Source organism: Coloeus monedula (genome assembly GCF_965178545.1).
Source record: "Coloeus monedula genome assembly, chromosome: 8".
NCBI classification, from domain to species: Eukaryota; Metazoa; Chordata; class Aves; order Passeriformes; family Corvidae; genus Coloeus; species Coloeus monedula.
In genome coordinates, this window is record NC_138788.1 from 5184130 (window position 1) to 5206069 (window position 21940).

The 21940-nt window shown below is 39.6% G+C and overlaps 1 protein-coding gene across 1 annotated transcript in view; it reads left to right on the forward strand.

Annotated features, from left to right (window-relative positions):
- The window catches only part of CTNNA3 (catenin alpha 3), a gene marked incomplete at its 3' end in the record, with an annotated part of 425372 nt that overhangs the window by 263628 nt on the left and 139804 nt on the right, over positions 1–21940 (forward strand). The window contains exon 10 of the mRNA XM_082286514.1: positions 1966–2058. Within this exon, the coding sequence (XP_082142640.1) occupies positions 1966–2058 (93 nt within the window). The remainder of the gene's footprint in view (positions 1–1965; positions 2059–21940) is intronic.

Below are 21940 nucleotides of genomic sequence, written 5' to 3' on the forward strand. Positions count from 1 at the left end.
TTGTAGTGGATTCCAAGAAAAGAAAGTAAAGTTTTTCTGGAAACTACGGAATAAATTTTATAAGCCTAAGGAACCTTATGGTAAAGAGGGGAAAAAAGAAACTGCTGCTGAGAGGTTTTGTCCTGGTGGAATGGCTGGCATTGCCTTTTTATTTTACCTTTGAATTATTACTGCTTTAGGCATAGAGGAGTTCTTTAAATCAATAATGTTTGCACCAAGTCTTGTAGAGTGTTGCATTTTGCATAGGTGGTGTAGTAACAAAGTATGAGTGAACACAGATTTAAATTAAGAACACAGAAGCAGCTCAGCAACTGGGGCAAAGGAATAATTAAAATACTCAAGTCAATATGAATTAGTTCTTGGGACCAGTAGTGAAAATTCTTGACCTTCAATCCAAAGAAGAAAAAATAGATTTTTTTTTTTTTTTAATTTTTTTTTTTTTTGAGGGGAGGGAATAGCATCTCCTAGCGTTGTAATGTGACGATATAAAATTGTCTGTTAGCAATTTAAGCTGAAGAGTCAGGAAGGAAAGCATAGAATCAAACCCAGTTTTTTCAGATACTGCATTAAAAAGCCAACCCATAGCAGATTACTTCAAATAAGAGTACAGTGTCAATCCATTGATGAAAACTGGATTTCTTCAGTCTTAACCGTTGTTTATTATGTGGACAAGATAATACATCATATGGGTACGGAACCAGGGAAAGTTTTATGAAGTATTTTTGTGTAGGCACAGGTGTACATGGAAGGCCCTGCATTCTAGATCTCATCTCCTTCAGAAAGTGTCTTAGTCTTTTCTGAAGTTTAAATAGGAAAAGTAATTAGTCTGTGCACTGACTAATGCCTTGTAATTACTTATATCAATTAAGTAAGAATAATAAAAACCTTTGATAATAGGTCATCATTGAACTAGTAGTAGTGCCATAAAATGTTGATAAAGGAAGATTTGCTTTTATTTCATGGCAGCTGAACTGTCGAAGTTGTTTTATGAGTTTTGGATTACTCCAGAATAGCTATGCCTGTCTGTGTTCATATTTGCAGCACTGCAGAGGTCTAGTTCTCAGGCAGTTTTTGGTCTACATTAACATTAGAGTGGGTGGAGGCAGTACTGCTACTTCAGGGAAGGCTGTGATAATTAACAAGTGTGGAGTACTTTTATGGAAGGACTTGATACTTCTACAGTAGCATAAAAAGAACTACTGGATCCCAGTATCCCAGCCTCTACTGTACCTTTGTCAAACCTGTCTATTACAGCCTGTTGATGTTCAGCTGCAGTGAGATACTTTTTCCTTAATCCATTTAAACTTGCGGAGCTGTGGCGCATTGTGGAAGAGGTTTTTGCTTAAAAGGAAGCTGTAGCTCTATGGTGTATGGTATAATAGAAGATAGATTTGTTGTTTCACAGATTTAGAGTTTCCATATGTTTTCACTGTTAGTTGCACTGTATATGGTATATATATGACTGTTTCAGTAGAAAACCGTACCACTGATTAAAAGAATGATCTGTGAATAGCTCACAGCAGAAATTACTCTGTGTCTTATTACAAGTCAAGATAAATGTTATTTGAGCTTTAAGGTCTTAAAAGTAAGTATTAAAAAACAGTGGAAATGCTGATCATGGTTGGAAGGGCTCTGAAAAATTAAGGGGCAAGATCACAAGCAATCTGCTGAAACCTTATGGTCTTTCTTGGAAATTTCCTCCTGTTTTCTAAACACCACTCTGCAACTGTTACCTGCTGAGCCTAAATTGGGGTGAGGTCATAAGATTTCTTGTCACTATCACCTCTTTCCACAGCTCTTTTTCCTTCCTGCAGTGTTTCCTGGTTCAAAAACATCCTCTGACAAAATATTACCCCCCACCCCCCATCCCATGAAGGCTTTCTAGCAGAGATATTTTTTGGCAAGTTTGAAGTCTGTGGAGGAATACTTGCTTACAAGGCTGTTTGTTTATTTATTTTATTTAAGGTTGCTAATCTTGCTTGTTCGTTGTCAACAAATGAAGATGGAACGAAAATTGTCGAAATGGCAGCTAATCACATTGAGACTTTGTGCCCACAGGTAGGACTTATTCAATTCATTCCCATTCCAGTGCCCTCACCATATGCTATGTTATTGTCACATAACACAGCTGTTTAGTTATGTTCCTTTTGTCTAAGCTTACATTCCATTTACACAGCGTGGCAGATGGAGACCAAATGATAAATGCAAATACTTAGGTAATCTGTTTGTTTTCTCTGTAGTTGACATAGCAATGGTTAATAGTATGTATTGATTGGGAGTTCTGAGAAGCTGTAAAAAGTGTAATTGCAAAAATATGCTGCTCTGTTTCTGAAATCAACCTGATTGAACATTGTAATGTGAAAAATAGGGAATAATTAATTCTTGGAAAGCAAAACCTATTTTGACCTTTAACTTGGAAGACATCACTTGATTTGGTTTTTGCTTATGTGAACAGGAAAGTGTGAATTCTTCTGATTATCACCAGTTTAAAAGCTTGAACTCTTGTTGTAAGGAAATTAATGAAAAAAAGCACAGATACAGTTTTTCTAAGATGTTAAGTACTGAAAATGTGTTCACTTTGTCATGTTCAGAGTTACAGAGATATAAAAACTTCTGCAGTTAAATCTTTTAGAGCAAAGATTTTACTGATTTCTGTGAATCTGATCTGTGTTGCAGCCTTGAGGCTGCATAATTTCAAGATCATTAGTTCTCTGAAGTGTTCTTACCCTTTTGTGGTAAATGTAGTTGAAATGAAAGATGAAGAGCAAATATTAGTATGTTCAATAGCAAGTTTGAGAAGTCCATTTTATGCCTGTTGAATAAATGCAAGTCTTAATGGTTTCTGTCAAGGAAATGTACTGTTCTGAAAATGTCACAAATCAGTGTTTTCTCTTGAATAATTGTTTCAATGTCTGGTTTAAAAACTTGAAAAGTTCTGTATTTTAGATCACACTCTTATGTGATTTAATGTGTTACTGGATTTGTAAGAAGGTGGCTTCTTCCAGCTTCTTTGTTTCTCTGGGGGTCAAGTGCACTTTTATAATGGATTGTTAGGCATCTAGATGCAGCTTTTTAATTGAAATTGAAACCTACATATCTGATACCAGAAATTCCTAAAATCAAATTTTGACTAAAATATTGACTTTTCTTCACAGCCATTTAAGTTTCTAGGCTTTTAATTTCCTATAGTAAAATGAAAGTTTCTTGAGTTTCTTTCTTTTTGTTTGTAGGTTTGGTTAACTTTGAGGTAAACCATGGTGAGTCAGTTGATGATCACAGATCTGTCTAAAAAGACAATGTGGAATGCACATAGTAAGATTGTATTACTACTAATGGTGTGTTCATTGTGCAGGATTCACTGCTTTCTTAGATAAGGACCATGCCCTATCAAAGCAATTCGCATTTTACCTAAGTAAGAAATAGCATATTAAGGCTCCTGCATTTTTTCAGTAAATCAGATTATGCCATATCATTTAAAAACCCTCCATAGGGAAAATAATCATCCCTTAAGTTCCCTGTGAGGCATATCAATTAGAGTTCAGAATGAGAAAATTCCCCAATGCTCTTAAATCTTCAGAGTGAAAAGTAAGGTATTTTATGTGCTTTGCAAAATATTTCTTGAAGGGAAATGCGCTACGGATTGAAATCTGAGATAGTAGAAATACAATAGAGCCTCCCCACCCCAAATGCCCCAAAAAGTATGAACCGAAAAAAATTGCTAACACCTACAGAAAACACCTTGGAGTCTTGACAGCAAAACTTCCTGTGGAGCACAGGGGAAAAGAATTGGCAGTTACAGAGTTGGCAAATGCTAGAGGAAAGCCTTTTGGCTTTTGTTACATTAATCATACTCTACTGTAGGTAAAATGTAGAGGGTTGATTCTGAACTCTTTTGTTTGTTTTCTCATGTGAAATTATTATCAAATATTTTGACTGTTAAACAAATGAAATAAGCTGGGCATTTATATTAGAGCCAATGCAAAACACATAATGATCCTGGAATGTCATGAATGTTCCATGAGAAATTAATTTACTGTTAAATCAGTAATAGTAGAATAAAAAATAAAGAACTGGTTGCATATGATTTGATGAAGGAAGAATAATTTCTGTTCATATAACTCACTTTTGGTTGGGAGAATTGGGTGGTGTCAGGTAAGTACAATCTCCAGTGTCACTTGTAGTGGGAGTCCATATTACTGTCCTGGAGTGCCAACAAAATCTTGACTTCAAATGAATGCATGGGAAAGAAAGAGAAGGGAAATAACCAACAAAAGCAAACAAGTTTTTGTTTTTGAATAGCAAGACTATAAATCTGTAGAGCTGTTTTGCTAATACCCGTTTTGGGTTTGTGTTCTGGTTTGGCCAAATTTAGAAATATATCCTCTGAGAGAAGACACAACCACCCCTCCCCCCACCAGGTTCAGGAAAAAATAAATTTTCCTCGAAGGAAAGTGAAGATAAAACTATTTATTTAACAAACACACGGGAAAGGAAAATAATGTTAAATGGTAAAATCTTTCGCTGTAGAGGAAAAACCTGGGAAAGTGTTCGAGTCCTCCCTTTGGTCTCCTCGGAGCTGGGGCTTGGCCCAGGGCCAGGCCCTCTGTGCCCGGTGGAAAGTCCTCCCGATGTGCTCTGATGTTACAGCAATCAAGCAGTCCAGTAGAAAAGGGAGAAAATCCGAAATTCCAGAGAAGGAAAAGTTCAGCTCTCAGTCTCTCTCTGGAGAACAAGAAACTGGAAAAACTGGCCAAAAGCTGACTGGAAAGCCGCAAGGCGGGTGCTTCCTCACTCCCCTGCCCCAGCTGGGAAAAAAAACCTGCTATCTTTATGTGACCTTGAACAAGCGGCAAACTGCTTTGAGAAAGTTTTTGCTCAGGTTTTTTTCTTCCCCCTCTCAGGCTCGGTTTAAAGGCATAGAAAGGCCCAAAAATTAATTTCTGGGCATAGGCAGCGATACGGGATACACATCATAAGGTCACCCCAAGACAGTTTGTTACCCTTTTGCTTCAGTTCAGTGGTGTGCTTGGAGAAGACTGTAGTTGCTCTAATAGTCCTCTGGAATACCTGGTAGATGGTAAACCTGTCAACAGAGGGATGGAAAATTAATCTCTGGTTTCCCACATTTAGGGTAGCAGATGAGAATCTGGCTTCCCTATCTAAATTCTTCATAGGTTTTTACATTTTTATGGTTTAATGAGCTTTCAAATCCTGAGCTGCCACTTTTGAGAAGAATGACCTTGAGCCTAAAGCTGGAACAGTTGTGTCAATGTGGAGATCAGAGGTGGGTGGTTTTAAGGCAACAGCTAAGGTGACCTTCAGCATGTCAGAGGGCTCTGCCTAGAGCCTTTTCATTAGCATAAAGATCCCTTGAAAATTGTAAGGAGCAGGGGGTTTGGGATATCTTAGAATAACTGTATCTGAAACACTGAATTTTAGGCTCACTTCCTTTGAAAGGGAGCTCTCACTGGATCTTGCTGCTAGTTACTGGAGTGGTACAGGGTGATTACTGGAACATCATGAAAGGAAGGAAAATGCAGCAAAAACACACGAATGTTCATGGTTTAGCTTAATCTTTAGATGGTGATAAAAATGTTTGAAACTCATTTGATCCCATGGAGTATTTTACCAGATATTTTAAAGAAGATGTGTAAGCACTGGTATAAGGAGAACCTTGGATCTTAATATTTTGGTGAGCTTGTTTTTCTCTGAAGTATTGAGAGATAGAAACCATCTGGTTATACAAACTGAGGTGAGAAGCAATTCTGTGTAACATGTAACTAATGGAAAGTGCATAACACGTGGCACGTTTGTGAAGGATTCAGCTGTAATTTTGAATGCCATCTTTTCTTGCTGCTTAGAACTTAATATGCTACTAGTAGTTTTTAATATTGGCTGGTATATGGTAAACCACTAAATACAGAACATGGTTTTTTGGCTACAGAAGTTTTGTAAATAGATCACTGTGGTAGTTCAGGTAATGTGGAGGGCGGTATTGGGGTAACCAAGATGCTGAGCTGATCAGTGGGAATATATTCATACACATCATGTTTCCAGGCCGTTGAAATACTGATCTGACAGCTGTCTTGAACATTTTGTATTGGGCTTGTCCAGCATAATTCATCTGTTTCTTCAGTGCCAACATGACAGTCTGGAACTGACTGCTGTATTTTGGTATTGTAGAGCTGTTCCTCTATTGACAGCTGTGTACCTGTGGTGGTGAGAAGGGCAAAACCCACCAAGCCTTGCAAGAAACCAGCCCCTGCAGCCTTCCTTTCTTCCAATTTTAATAATTTCAGTACTGTTGTAGTGAGGCTTCCTTTTCTATCTTGCTAGCAGACAGTATTAAGCCCGTCACATGTCTTTCAGGATGATGTGAAATGGTCTGTGTTTATCAGCAAATTTAGAAATACCACAGAACCAAGAGTTGAAGGATTGAAGAGTCTTTTGGAGAGTGTGTGTGTGTGTCTGCAGAAGGGATCCAGGCAAAGCATCTCCATTCCAGTCCAGTAGCCACTTGCATTCTCTGCTCATACAGTGATTGCCACCGGTTCAGTGTAAAGTGTCATGGAAGCCTTCAGCAGTCCAACAGTGACAGCACTGTGCCCCACACGCACAAAAATCCAACTTGAGAAGCTCTGCTCTCCAAGCAGGGCTTGTGTATTCTCTGCTTGCTTTCTTAGAAAATGACCATAACTTTGTTATGCTTCATAAGTTTTGCTTAAGCTTTAATGTGAATGCCCTATAATTTTTTTTCTCAAAATTAAGCACTGTATTTGTGTTTTTCTGTTATGAAAATGAATGGAGGAATTTAGCTCTTCCTTTGAGCTATGTGTTGATTTACACTTAAATTGTCTAGCCCTTTTTTGTTGATACAGATAAATGGATATTATTTCCTTCCGTGTAATTTTTTAGAAAGTAGGTACTAGCAAACATGAAAATTCTTGTTCACAAAAATGAGACTTGATAGCTAATCAGTGGGCAGGATCTTTTCATGTGTTGCGTTTTTCAGGTATTAGAGCTTAAGTATGTATTTTATGATGGTGTGGATTTTTGAAGCTAGCAATTCACATTTCCTATGTATTTACTCTTTCATGAGAGAAAATCAATCATCCATTTTGTTATTTGCTTTGGCACATTAAATAGTGGGGGACACCGAAGAAGATTTTTTTATTAACCTCATAAAACTCTTCACCAATATCACTTTAATAACCACAGTTTCATCTTCTTGGTTGAACCATCTGTACGGCATCTCCTTTTATCTGTATTAATATAATTTCCTTCAAATACAGGGCAGAAGTAATGGGGGAGAACATGGTAAATCAGTGAGTTCTCTACCATCTGCTTTAAAAAACAGAAAACAGATGTTAGTATCCAACAGTATCAGACTTCTTGGGTATCATCTCTAGCCTTTCAGTGGAGAGTTTAATTAAGAGTATGTATTGTGCCTTAGTAATATTATTTCTAAAACGAAAGGAAAGTTACTCTGGTGAAGTTGTTCATGTAGGTTTTCACCATGTTGCAAAGTTCACACACAATGCTGCTGAAGATAATGAAGATTTTGTCATTAACCTTGGTATCTATGGTAGACTTCTTGAGCAGTCCTGTGTTTAGTTCCTTCTCATACATCCTGGTTCCACAACCAGTTTGGTCTGGCTTACAGCATCAGTGCTGCTGGAGACTTTCCTGCCTCCCTGCTCCCAAGCTCTCATTTCTGCCCCTTCCCTCATGAGTAGCAGTAGCAGTCACATAGCTGCTCAGCAGTCTGGGTCAGGAAACTGCTGTGAATCCACCTGGGAAGCAGGAAGGTTAAGTTTTACTTCAGGTCAGCTGCCCAGCGTAGTTTGCTGTGTGGATGCCTCAACAGGCTTGCCTGGCTCAAGGGAAGGAGTGAGGGCAGTCTAGAGGAAGAGCAGTTGCTGCTTTTGGGGGCACTGCAGACTTCATTAACTGATGCCAGCTTGACCTGGCAGTGGCACAGCTTTGGTGAGAGAAGGCAATGTCCAGTATTAGAGAGCTGCTGTTACTGGCTACCAGGAGACACTGCATGGAAAAAGTTGTTAGTCTAGTCCTCAGCTGTCACAACAACGTGTGACCCTGTTTGGATGGATGCGGCTCTGTACCATCAGAGCAGTGCAGTGTTCATGTGAAGGGCAATCTGTGCTAAAGGGGCATGTACAAAGCCAGCTTGTCTGGCTATATGGCAAGGACTGGAAATGGTACAAGGAAAAAATCTTTCTTATATCCTCTAGTATAATGGACTGACACTAGTATTTGTAGGATGTTATCTTGCTCCATTTATGGAAATTGAGGTTTGTTATTTTAAAAACCTTGTAGCAAGCTTATTGGGATTCTATGAATCATAAAGCTGTGAAACACCAAAACATATTGGAAGGTACAGTACTTTATGCTTCTGTACAAATAGACTTAGATTGCTTTGGCTTGAACTTCTCCAACAAACAGTTTGAATGGGGGAAAAAACCCCCCCACTGTTACTCTTAGGTTCCCCTGAAAGTCTCATGCTGACTGTGACTGCTTGGCTCTTTTATGATAGTACTTGGAGAGAGAACAATTAACTATAAAATGCCTTGAGGTCTTCAGTCTTAACTTTCATCCTCCAGTATCTGTTGTGTTGGAATAGAATCCTCAACAAATTCTCACTTCATAATATTAAACAAAAATGCAAACCCTGAGTAGCCTCAGCTTCTGTAACAATACAGAAGCTGTCCTGTTTTATCCTCTTCTTGCCTCACCTGCAGTCAGTGGACATAAGACATGAGACTGATTGAGTTTTTTAAAGTTGCTGGAGGGCATTTGTGATAGATTCATATTGCACCAAAGTGCTATGAATGTTTTATAAACCATTTATTTTTCCCTTTGCCCTTAAAATTTGAAAGGATTTTTCCTGGAAAGGTATTTCTTTTTTTATCTCTTCAACTTCATCCTTTTTTTCTGAATTTGTAAGTTATTTTGAGATGCTACATTTTTTTAGTGACGGTCCTACAGCTATATGCCAGGAAGGGAATAATGGCAATAAAGTATCATTATTAGAGACTTGTGGTAAAAAATCTACTGAGTCTGGGGAGGAGGGTAGTAAAGCTTAGAGTAGTACAAGACAGCAAAATAATACTACCGTTAAGAGATGGAGGTTGACATGGTTTTTGGAAGAGAGGGGTGTACAGCAGTAAAGAGCTGAGAATGTAAATAGCTGTAGCATGCAGTAACAGAGAGGTGTAAATAGCACAGGTTGACAGGGACTCATTGCTGTTGTTGAAGGAAGGAGCTAACATCATTGATCCACAGATCCATCTAGCATGGCTTTGTTCTGTGGCATTGTGCATCTCTGTTACCAGCTTTACACCTCACCTGGAGATGTTTTCCAGCTGGAACACTGGCAGTGTGATGGGGATCCTTGTGGGTGCTCAGCACTCTGCACTCACCTGGTGTTGGGTTTGCGTGCTAGCCCAAAGAGAGTCCGGAGGTCTAGCCACAGACCGACTGCACTACGGCAGGCACACACACAAAGAAGCAGGCACACGGGTGTGCTCCTCACCCGAGGGAGCTTCCCCTTGAACTGAATGTGAGCGCACGCAGGCAGAGGTGAAGAAGTATAAAAAGAGGGGACTCTCCGTATGGATTGCACGCTGAGGTTTATTCAGGTGAAGGGACAGGGACGAAGAGCCAAATTTTTGACAGGGCCCAGAGATTTTATATTGGGAATAGGGAAGGCAGGGAAAGGGATTACAGCCAATGGGATATTGGACAGGAGGTGGGGTTGAGGGTAAGGGAACCAATGGGAGCCGTACATAGGAGGGACTTAGGGAAGAAACCAATGGAATGTTGAGTAGGACAGAACCTTCTAGAACTATTACATATTAACTAAGGGAAATGAATATTAAAAAACTTATACCTAAAACAGGGCGGGGGAAGCATGAACCAATCATATAAAAGTATGCAAATATCTGAAGAGAGAGATTGTGGGTTCTCACCCTAACTGCAGTGGGTGGCTGAACCTCAGGGCCTGAGCATCACAGGCTGCTGGTGTTGTGTTTAGGGGTCAGGGTGGCTGTAGTCGCTTGCACCGCTGCGACCTGGGGATGTAGGTGAGGAACAGATGGAAGCACTTCGTTTGGCAAGCACTTAGGGACGTGGATGAGGTACACATGAGTTTGGTGTAGCTGCACTGTTGATAGGATGGGCTGTATGGTCCACATTCTTGTGTGTGCCTCTGTGTCCCCTGAGCTGCAGCTAAGGAACAAGCTTCTTGGAGATTTGCACTACCTTCTGCGTGAGCTTGGAAAGTAAAGGCACAACAATTTCTTTTTATTCCCTGCATGCTTACCTTTTCCCTTTGTGCAGGGTCAGACTTCAGTGATTTGGGGAAATTCTGGCACAGCTCTGAGGGAGGATATTAAAGGAATCATCTGGATATGGTCCTGAGCAGCTGGCTCTGGGTGACCCTGCTTGGGCAGGGTCAGATTGACCTCCAGCAGTCCCTTCCAGCCCCTGCCATTCCATCAATCTGGAGTATCTGACCTGGAGAGGGGTGAAAGGGCAAATGTTACCAATGTTGGCTGATTCAGGTCTCTGAGCTTCCAGGATTTTAAGAAGAGCTTTAAAATGATTTTATAGCAGTAGCATCAAATTCAAGGCAATGGATGACTACCCTTCATGTGTTTTCATGATTTCTTTGTGCAAACTACAATGCTATAATGTCATTAAATGTGGCAAAGAGGTGACATGATCTGCAGGGGGTTTTTCTGTGTTACATTTTGCATTCATATTGCAAAAATATCTGGCAGTTTGACTGCCTGCTTTACTTAATTCCTAATTAAAAGTAATTAGGAAATGTGTCATAGCAGCTTTAAAAATAATAGTAAAAGTAGCAAGTACAGCAGCAGTTTGTTTCCTTCCTGTATCTCTTATATGGCTGTGCATTATTGTTGACATGGAGGCAGAGTCTGATTTACGCTTCTGAGTTAGAAAAGCTTTCCTTTACATCATAAAGCTGTTGCTGCTATTGCAAACAGTAATTCCAGGTGTTTTTTATCAAGCTTATTTTCCCACCAGTATATCTTTACCTGGTGAATTGATGAGAATTAAATTTCAGTTTTCAGATAAGGTCATGCCATTATCTGTGTCATAGGATTGTAGTGCTTTCAAAACTATTCTTAGGATTTTGTAGGCTACACAGACAACTTGATGTGTACTTGTAGATCATTTGGGGTTTGTTAAGAGCTCCATGAAAACCTCAGTGGTGTCAGTTTTCATGTTTTGTTTCCCAAATGTACTGGTATTGGCACCCTAGCAGAAAAAGATGTGGACAATATGTTTGGCTAGGATGCCATAACCTTACTCTGAATTTTTGTTGTAATCGCTAGATTTTGTTTAGCAGGCTGTAGCTTCCTGAGAGCTCAGCGGGGCTGCTTAGGGCAATGTGACTCGGTCGCATCACATGGTCCATTTCGGACGATCCCGCGATCTTGCTCCATCCCGCTATCAGCATTACAACCAGTGATGGCAGAGGAGGTGAGAAGGGTCTCTCATAGGGGTTTGAGAGGACTTTAATCACATCTTGTCCCCTTGATCCCTAGAGGCAGAGAGACCTCGTGGTCTGGGTGTTAGGGGGGTTTTGTTAGGGGCTATGGGGCAGTCCCTGGGCGGCGTTGGGGTACAGGAACCAATAAAGAGAGCCTGAGAGAGTGGCCAAGGCTAAGGGCAAGGGAGAGCAGGAGGGGGAACATGGCATCACAAAAGCAGTGGGTTAACAGACTACCACAAATTTTAACTGTCCCTTTCAGTATCTTCCTCGAATATTGAACTGTTATCCTGTGTAGCTTCTGACACCCAAGAATGGAAATGAGACCTGGCTAACAGGGTGGTAGTTCTTGTCCTGGACAAGAGCATTTGCTCTAATTGACCAGACAGTAAGAGGATGTACTGTAGAAAGTGTTCTGACCACATGACTATAATAAGAACATCAGAACAAGCCCACATGACTTTGTGTGTAAAACCAGTGATGGAGCCCTGTTTTCCTGGGGTTGGCTGAATGTGTGCCTGAAGATAGGAATTCCTTGTTCTCCTTTGCTTGCATGAATAGCTTCAAGTGTGGTGGTCAATTGCTGGCTGGGGTTAAACCACAGGTACTGAGTGTTCCTACTTAACCCAAGCACGCTCTCTCCCTTGCTGGTCATGCTGTAAGTGATGACAAACACATCACCGGAAGTGTTCTGGCACTAATCCTGCTAGAGGAAGAATCTTCTGGCACTAATCCTGCTAGAGGAAGAATCTGGTCTGCATGGGCTGTTGGCTTATTTGTCTGTCCACAGTTGTGTTGTGTTGAACTGGGAGAGAGGAGCAGCCCAGGAAGATTGGGGTGTTTGTAGGCTGCAGCAAAGAAAGCCTTAGCCAAGGTCCTTGGAGCATGCAGTGAGGGGCCAGGAGAATGGAGTGAGGCCTTGGGAGAACAGGAGAGACCTCCAGGACCAGAAAGGGCATGATAATGTTTGCTGCAGCTTACATCTTTGACTATGGCAGAAACAGGTGAAAAATTGGAGCTTGTCTGACTGTGTGAATGACATGGAATATCCTTGAGGGTGCCAGTGAATCCCACTTTTTCACCAGATTATTTCTACCTGTTCTTTCCACAGGCGCATTATGGATTTTCAACCTCCATGTCCCTGTCTTTGTGTAACTCTTCCTTAAAGCTTTCTGCTCTCTGTCTATTCAGTAATTTGGTTTTTTTTTTTTGTGAGGTAGAAAGCTTGCTGGTGGCTTCAGCTCTTCATTTCTTCCGCTCCGACCATACTGTAGCTCATAGATGTTACAGGAAATTTAGGGCCATTTAGATAATTAACTAAAGAAGAGTTTTGTTTGTAATGGTGATGGTTTTGTTAGAAATCCCAAGAGGGAATGAGGAACTAATTAATACTGATTTAGTAGGTTGTTTGTATTTTCTTGCTGCTGTTTTGGTTGGGATTTTGCATAACATACTTTTAAGATGTACATGAAACAATAGTTGTGTCATACATGTTGAGGCTTTACTGATGTCCTTCCCCCCCCAGTTTATAAATGTAATCCATATGTGTGTTCATCTTACCAAATATTCGAGCACTGTAGCTGTAGTGTAGTTACACTGCAATTGTTCTAGTTCCAGTACAGTTTTATTTCATCGCTCTGAAGTTTGGTAAATGGATGAATAGTCCATAAGGACCTTTCTGTTTTATATGCATTACATTATAAATTGGACTAAAGATTTACCTGAATGTGAAATCCAGTAAGCAGAAGGTTAATGACATAAGCTTCAGTTTTATGTTGTAATTTTAGTATGCAACTAATTTGATTGATAATTATGGGTGTTGTATTTAGACACGGGGGCTTTCTATGTTGAACACCTTTTGAGATCAAGTCCTTAGACTGTGTAAGTCCCTGGAGAGTTTTCTTTATGCCTGCATCCTCTGGGAAGCTGTACCGTAGCTGTGGGAATGTGATGTGTGCTGCATGGCTTATCCCAGTTTGATCAGCAAACCCAGCTATCCCCAGTGGGAAGAAGCTTTATCCCAATGTAGTTGGTACTATTGGTGTGCTGTGATGGAGCATTTACACAGCCTAAGAAAAGGTTTACATCTCTAAAAAACTTTGCTGCATGAAGAGGCTTGGAACACAAAGGTAAATATGTTTATAGTTAATTGTAGGTAGCTGAGCTCCAGTTCTGGATGGAGCACTGTTGAAGATATGACTTCCACTGTGTTTTGTTTTGTTATTTTATACTCAAAACCATTGTAAGCAGAACTCAACGGGGTTTTTTTATTTCTTCTTGCATGTATTGGTAAGTCTTGAGGATTATTTTAGCCTTCCATTTTAAGAATATGCTTATCTTGAAATCAAAATTTTATTTGAGAATGCATTGCTCAAGGCTCGATAAACTTGGGTGAAGTGTTCTGTGTTTTCTGAGAAGAATCTAATTGTCCCCCATATAAACAAACTCTGGCTACAAAGGAAGCAATTGTTAAGTTAGAACATTCAAACTGCAGCTAAAATTATTTAATGTATTTGCCCAGTGCTATGATTTGCTGGGTCCTAGGTGAGATCCTGGATAATGGGTGTATAGCTATACAAAAAATACAGTTTGAGGAACAGTGGTTTTTTGGTTGAGTCAAAAAAATGCACTTTCAGTTCTTGAAATAAACTAGGAGATTTGTGCAATCCACCCCCATACTTTTGAATATCCTGTCCAAAACCTTTTGTGGGTCACTTACAGATACTGTTTCCAGCAAGGCAGAAACAGAAATGTTTATTTGTTCTCCATACTTGAGTTTCAGTAGTGCAAAATAGAGAAAGTGAGAGTAAGAAAAATTATGATTCCATGCACATCAAACACCTGCAATCCAACCTGCAAAAAAAGCCCAATATATTTTGGGTTCTGCTGTCTGCTTCACTTGTCAGGTCAGGTGAGTAAGTTCTGGAAGGAAAGAGCTGTTGGATGGATTTAAGAATCAGTCTTTTTAAGTGTTCGGCCTATTCTGTTGTCTGTCTCCAAATAATAAATAGACTATCCACCTAAATGTAAATATTGAATATTTATCTGTGTTTTCAGTTCTTTTGTGCTTTTTGTGACATTTTAAACTAAAATAATGGGAATGCATGTTCTGTAGAAGGGTTACAAATGCATTCAGAAATGTGCATGTAGTCCCTATAGAAAACCAAAACACAGATGTGTACAGGGGTAGGAGGAGCTTTAGGGGACTGTGTGTGTGTGTGTTTGGTTTTGTTCCTGAAAAGCGCACTGGGCCTCTCAGCAGGGCTGGGCTATGTTGGAAGGTATGCTTTTGAGTGAAATGACACAATTTGTTTTAATAAAATACAAAAAACTTATCCAGTGTAATAATAACATTTCTGTGTATCACTGGCAGCCACTGCCCTGGCACCAGGAGATAAAGCCATGCAGAATTTTGTTTAATTTCTTGCTTGGTGTATCAGATCAATAATGTTTGTAGAATTGCTGGCTTGCCCCCTTGACCACAGTTCTGTTTGTTCTTGAGGGATTGCTTTACCTGTATGCTCTTAATTTAGTCACAAGTTCCTTGGCCAGTAGCTTCTAATAATCATGTAGAAGTTAAATCTTCCCTTAATTGTTGGTATCAAGAAGGCCTTTGCTAGATTTGAAGGTGAGGTAATATAACTCTTTGTTCACAGGTTTTTTTTGAGCTTTGAGTTGCCTCGTAATCTCAGCACAAGTAAACCCATCTATAACTTACCAAACTTATTACCAAACATAGTCAATTACGTTCACTGTTAAATGAAGTGCCTTGAGTGAGATCCCTCCTTCCTGCTTTAAATTGTGGGAAAGGAGAAAGAAACAGAATCTTAGTAAGTTCTTTAAGTACTAGCTCTGCCAAAATAGGGAGTTGCAAATAAGACTTTGACATTTCAGTCTTGTACCATAATTTGTCTTAACTGTTTTCACCACTGCATTTAGTATTTTAGGGATTGCTGAGTTCTTATATTGCATCATTGTTTCTCGTTGGATTTTTGAATCTCTGTCTGAAGCAACAGATGTGCTAATCTTGAACATTATGTGAAACTTCATGGTCATGTACCACCTGTACACTTCCCTCCTCATAAATATCACTACTAGATAATGCTGCTGAGATAGCATTTTCCAGGATATTGTGAGGAGAGGCGTGGGCTTTGGATGGAAATTCTCCTATGATCAGAAATGGATGAAAGTTTCTTGTGGAGGTGCAATCTTGCTTTGTCTTGATATGTCACTTTTGATATAATGGTTAAACAATCTCCCTTTACTCTGCTTCCACTTTCAGCTGTTTTCAGTGGGGGCTAGATTTCACCTTTTGAATTTACAAAACAATTAAAGTTGGTTTTATTAACAATTACAGCCAGGAATTTATTTACTCTTGCAATGCACTTAGCCCTTGTGTAGAATGTGTCTGTATTGACTAGAGCTGTTATCAACGTGACCTCACTTTTATTTATTTATATTGACTGAAATGCATTTTATGATTAAATATGTTGTATACAAGATACTCAGCTTTCAAAGCTTTTAAATTATTATGGGTTCTTCATATCTGTGTTATTGTAATTGCTTTATAGGTCAGACGCCAAAGCAACAGTGTCACATATCCTTGCACCTTTTTACCATTATAGTGGGGTTTTTTTGCTTCCAAGTTTGTTTTTTGAGTTAGTAGTAAATAGATACACTTTTTTGCAGAGCTTGGGTATATCTGGATATTTAAGCTCTCCCACTGTATTAAGAGAAATACAAGGCACAGCTTGACAGAAATAAGTTCCCCACAATTTTGTGTTAAAATAACACAAATAGCAGACTGCCAGCATGTTTATGTGGTTTTTTTAGAAGGATCCTTGTGTCCTCGTAGTGACCTAGGAAATCCTATAATGATGTTGTTGCATTCTGTTTACGTTTCTACTACCTTTCTTAGGTTACCCTGGGGAAGTCAGTCACTCTTGCCCCAGATGGAATTGATGTCAGTATTTATCATACAATGATTCTGTAACTGCATTTCAGAACAAGAGTAGTTCAGGTTGGAAGGGACCTTAGAATGTCTACAGCCTTTTGCTCACAGCTGTTTGTTTCAATGCTCAAACTGAACTCTGGCCTTTCTCTAAACTTTGACCAATCAAGTGTTGAAAACCCTAATTTTAAAAAAATTGTTCTTAAAGGTGCAAACCCTGCACAAACTCTTTGGATGACTTGTTCCACAGCTTGACTGGCACTGGTGTGAAATTGCTCTTGTGTGCATCTGTGCTGTGTCTCATCAGCTCCTCCTTCAGTGTCTGACTGCTGTCAGAATACCCTTCCACCATGCATAGCTGTGAAGAGCCTGTCTCTGCCATTTTGGTCATCTCCTATGTGTTGAAGGGCTATCTTAGGGCCCTCTGAAGCCACCTTTTCCCCAGGCTGAAAAAGCTCAATTCTCTCTCCCTCCTTGCAGAGTAAGAGCTCTAGGCCATACCTGTCTTGGTGGCCTTTTGCTGAACGTGCCTTGAGGAGATTGACAGCTGGACTGTCAGTCTCCCAGAATCAGACTCAATCTTTCTACCTTTCTCGACTATGGATTATGACTAGTGTAGCTTTTATGTCCACCTCAACATCAGCTACAGTGCCTTACTGTTGTATCAGAGAGCCCAAAACTGGACATGTGGACATAGTTTTCTAGGTGTGATACAGCAAGTGTCACCTCTTATTCTGCTCAGCCATGGCCGTGCCCTTTGAGCCTGCTGTGCTGTCGGCTTTCATTGGGGAATGCTGCTGACACAGGGCAGGGTGTCAGGTCCTTTTCCAGCAGAGCTGTCCCCCAGCCAGCCACTTCCCAGACTGTGTCATGATGAGTAAGTTACTCCACCCCAGCTGCAAGACTGGTATTTAGACATTCAAGTGATCATTTTTGAAAGAAGGAAGAAAAACCTCAGGTTCTCTTCGATCAAAACCGGCTGGACATGAGTTTTCTTCCTTACAGTCCCAAGCAGTGCAATTTCTTTTATGATGTAGCATGAGGTGTTTAGTTTACTAGCAGCTCAGAAAAAATCCACCTTCTAAAAGCTCAGAAACCAGTTTTCTGTGTTTTGTTGTGTTATCCATGTACATACCTCGATAACTTTGTTCAGATATGCTGAGAAACTGGTCACGTTACATAACTTAATTGGGATCAGTGTAAGATGCATGGGATAGTGTTGATTTTTTAAACAAAGACATGAATTCTGATCTTGAGAAATGACACTCAAATGACACACTGATGTACTGTTCACCTTGAATGTGACCATTCCATTTTACTTCTTTTAGCAATAAAATATGGAGCTACAAAGTTTTACCTTCCTGTAGCAAAACTCTGGCCAAGTTCTAAATGGTGTTGTCCTGGGGTGAGCTCTTTCAGTTTTACTGTAGTAGCTTACACTAGGGCAGAACTGACCCTTCTGTTCCTGGAGGTAAATTTCCTGAGCATATTTGAGAAATATTTGACCGAACTTGGCTCTGCTGTTACTGTGTCAAGTTGGTGTATTTGCCCACCTAATTTTGTTGGAAATTAATCTGCTGGATGTGTAAATGAATATAATGCTGGTTGGCCAGCTTCTGTTCATCTGAAAAGAAAGATAATCACCAAACAGAACTCAAGCTATTAATTAAGATACATTTCTTGTTTTGGTTAGAGGGGCTAACAGTTTTTGGTATTCAGAATATCCTTATATTTAATTTCTAAGAAATTACTAGTTTTCTTCTGCTGTAGTCACTGCCATAACAGACCTTTGCCATTGCTTCTTTCCTTGTTTTTTTAATTGAAAGCCTGTAAAATTATTCTCTTGTAATGTTAATCCAACCATGCATATGCAGTTTTTACTCTTGGGTTGTCTCCTTTTCCTGACCTTGGGCTGGATGATTCATCCTCCTCTAAAGGGACCGTCTCACTGAATGCTGCTTCCCTGCCTCATATGACAGGATGCATGTCTGTTGTCTCCAAGTTGTTACTCCTGCAATAAAGGAGTACCTGTGCCACAGTCTTAAGCTAACTGCATGAACAGTGTCCAGGTGTGGGCTTGTGGGCCTGTTGTGGTCTTGGTGTTTCATTTTTCTGCCCCCCACACGCCCTGTTTTAGCCCATTATGCACAGGAATATGTCCCTGAAAGCTGCATGTCCTGTGCATGCCTCAGATTTCATTTTCACTTACCTGTATTTTTATGTCACAACCAGCTGTTCAGAAGTTAGGCAGAAGGTTGGGTCATCTTATTGTCATCATTTTGCTCTGTCCTCAAGCTTCTCTTAACTTGTGTAATCACTGCTCTGTTAAACTTTAAAGACTGGTTTTCATTTGATGGAATGTATAGAGTATGATGTATTTGATGAAGACATATGGATATTACTGCTGCGCAGTTAATAATAGCAGATGCTGTCCTTGTCTAAGTTCTGCTCACAAGTCCAAGGATTTATTTGAAAACTGTCAATTTAGCTCCTAGTGAAATGCCCCAGCAGTGAGCAGGAGTAGTAGCAGCTTTCTGGTAACCTGAACTGTGAGATTTGTATGCAGAAATACAAATGGGGAAAAAGTAATACTGGAATTTGAACAGCCTAATATGCTGTAATAAAGTAGAAGAAGGCTATATTTAATTAGCCAGTAACAAATGTTAACCTTGTTTTAGATCAGGAAGCAGTGATGAGACAGAGACTTCTGATGAGTTTTGCTCTCATTGTTTCTTGAGGCCAATTCAGATGATAAATCTACACCATGGAATTACAGAGTGAGGTAGAAAAGCTAATAAACTTCATGAAGGCTAAGAAAGTGGTGGTTTCAACTTGGTTGCTTGTTGGTGGGACTGAGTGTGTCCTGATAGGAAATTTTCTTTTCCTTTTTTGATTTTTTTTTTTCCCTTCTTTTTACAGAAAAAGAGGGTTTTAAGTCTCCATTTTACTTATGTGATAATGTATGTCTTCAAGTTTCTTAGGCCAGATTGAGAGTACGCAATCTGAACCATGCATTCTGTGGATCGTGGCTTTGGGGCAGTTCAGATAGAACAAAGCTCACAGTAGATCTGTGCTCAAACCTCAGCAGCCTTGCTTGGCTCATAAGTCTGGTACTTTGACTTGGTTTCCTGGCAGGACAAAGACATGTGATCTATAGTGTGCTCTGCAACTTAGGTATGACAGGATTTTGTTTTCCTTACTATCAATGTGAATTGTTCTGTGGTATGTTTTTCTGTGAGTTGTTTCCACGCTTGGGGAAGCCATGTTTATCCAAAGTGGAATTAAGTCTTTTCTTAGTAGGCTATTAAGCATTAGAGCAATTTGCCAGGGGAACCATAAGGAACAGTGTCACCTTTAATAATTAATTCAGGATTAGCTGCCTTTGTGTGGGATGGAACTGATTTTACTTGTAGCTGTAAATTTCCTGAGGGAAGCCTAAGGTAAACGCTCTGGTTTGTGTTATTGGGGTGCTTAGAGGTGATGGTTTGCAGCCCTTGTGTAGCCTCAGCCCATCAGATGTGCCAGTGCAGTCTCTGTGCTTTTAGAGAAGGGTGCCTGCCTGCCTGGGCTGTAGTTACTGCAGGCTTTGGGACTTTATTTCCAGAAATATCTGGAGTCACCAGGATTTTTAAATGCACCCATCTGATAAAGTTGGCTACATTCTGTAACAGTTTTGGTGATCTTCCCAAGCACTTCACCTCTTTATTGCATTTGGTGAGACAAAAGTTGGTTCTTTTTATCTTTGGCAAGATAACAGATGCTGGTTCTGATACTGAAACAGCTTTTTGCACAGTCTCATTGTTACTTTTGGCAGAGCCAACATGGTAACTGCCAAAACAAAGAAGAAAAATGCAGTAAGAAAAAGACATTATTATATTCAACCAGAAACAGTTTGACTTTCAGTTAATATCCAATTAGAGGCTTAAACAGAAAAGTGAGAAATTACCTGTTTAGTATTTCAGTCTTGATGGACACATTTTAAAACCTAAACTAGTTTGTGTGATGAATCAAAACAGGGCCAATGTGACCTAAGAATTATTGAGGTGAAATTTTGAGCCCCTGGCTTAGAAAATTGATCCTGTGAAATTGGATTAAGCGTGATAGGAATGAAAACAGTTAAAGCCTCAACTCCTGCAAATTTCTTACTTTTAAAAGTGTTGGGGAAGCTGTTGTAGAGCCAAACAGAAATGGGCTTTTATATATTGTGCTGCATCTGGGAAGTTAATGTATCTTGGGTATTGCTATTGAAATAGAGAAACTGGAGGTGATACTGTATGTGCAACTGTACAGGGATTGGCACTGAACTGACTTTTTGGATGTGCTATGCATCTTAACAAAATGTATGATTTGGACAGAGATATATGTGCTGATTGCTTGAAACCTGTTTTCCAGCATTTTCAAATGTTTACAGTTAGAATTGGAAAAATTATTAATTACAGTTTGTATCCCCACTTTTCTAAAAATGTCCCCCAGTACGTAGGTGGGTGCCTGTTTGATGCCAGCCTTGATGCTTTTTGCTCCTGGCAGTATTAGAGCTTCTGCTCTTTTCCTGTACTATAACAAATGTTAGCAAGTCAGGAGCCCAGCTGACCAAAATGGGAAAGGCAGAATTCTCGCTGTTACTGTACCAGCATATCTGGTTCTAATAAAGTATTTTGCAAAGTCTTTTTATGGTTCTTTCCAGGACCAATGTGCAATTTGAACTGCTTCTTCCTTTTTTAGAAAGTAAAAGATAACTTGTAATATATTTTATTTGGGATGTGGGTTTGATTCTTATTTTCCTGCTGTTTTTTCCGTGCTTTTTAATTCTGTCCCATGCTTAGCAACAAGGATATGTTGTTTTTATTCTTTGTTTTGTTTTACATGGTGTTTTGTTGTCTTAGTCATTCTCTCTTTGATAAATAAGCAGTATTCAGAAGGGAGAAAATAGTGTTCAGCTTCTACCTGGTATATGTGTTAGTTTAATATTAAAATATTTATGTATATGACATCATTAAACTTCCATATTAGGAAAAAAACTCTCTAGCTAATTGACTGAAGAAGTATTTATAGAAAGAATCACTTCGGGATCTAGTGTTTGCATCTTCAGTTAGTCTTTTCTGAACGAGATTAAATCTACCCTCTTCATGTGGGTATAATTTCTGGTTTTAGTCTGAACTGATCTAGCACTATCAGTCTGCTGCTTTTATCTAGATGTATGTCCCATGCCTCTGATCCTAAAAGACATGCCTGTTGTCCTGGCAGCACCTCCCACTTTAACATGGCAGAGGCTGATATTCTCTCTTTCAGTGGAGATACTCCATAATAAGCTCTTGATGTTAAAGAGCTAATACTCAGAACTGATGTTTGCTGTTCTGGTAAGTGTGTGCCTGAAGTGTATGTGAGTAAAAACCTCCTGGTATTTGATATCTTGCAAACTGGAAGAGTATGAGCTCTCCAACTAAAAATAA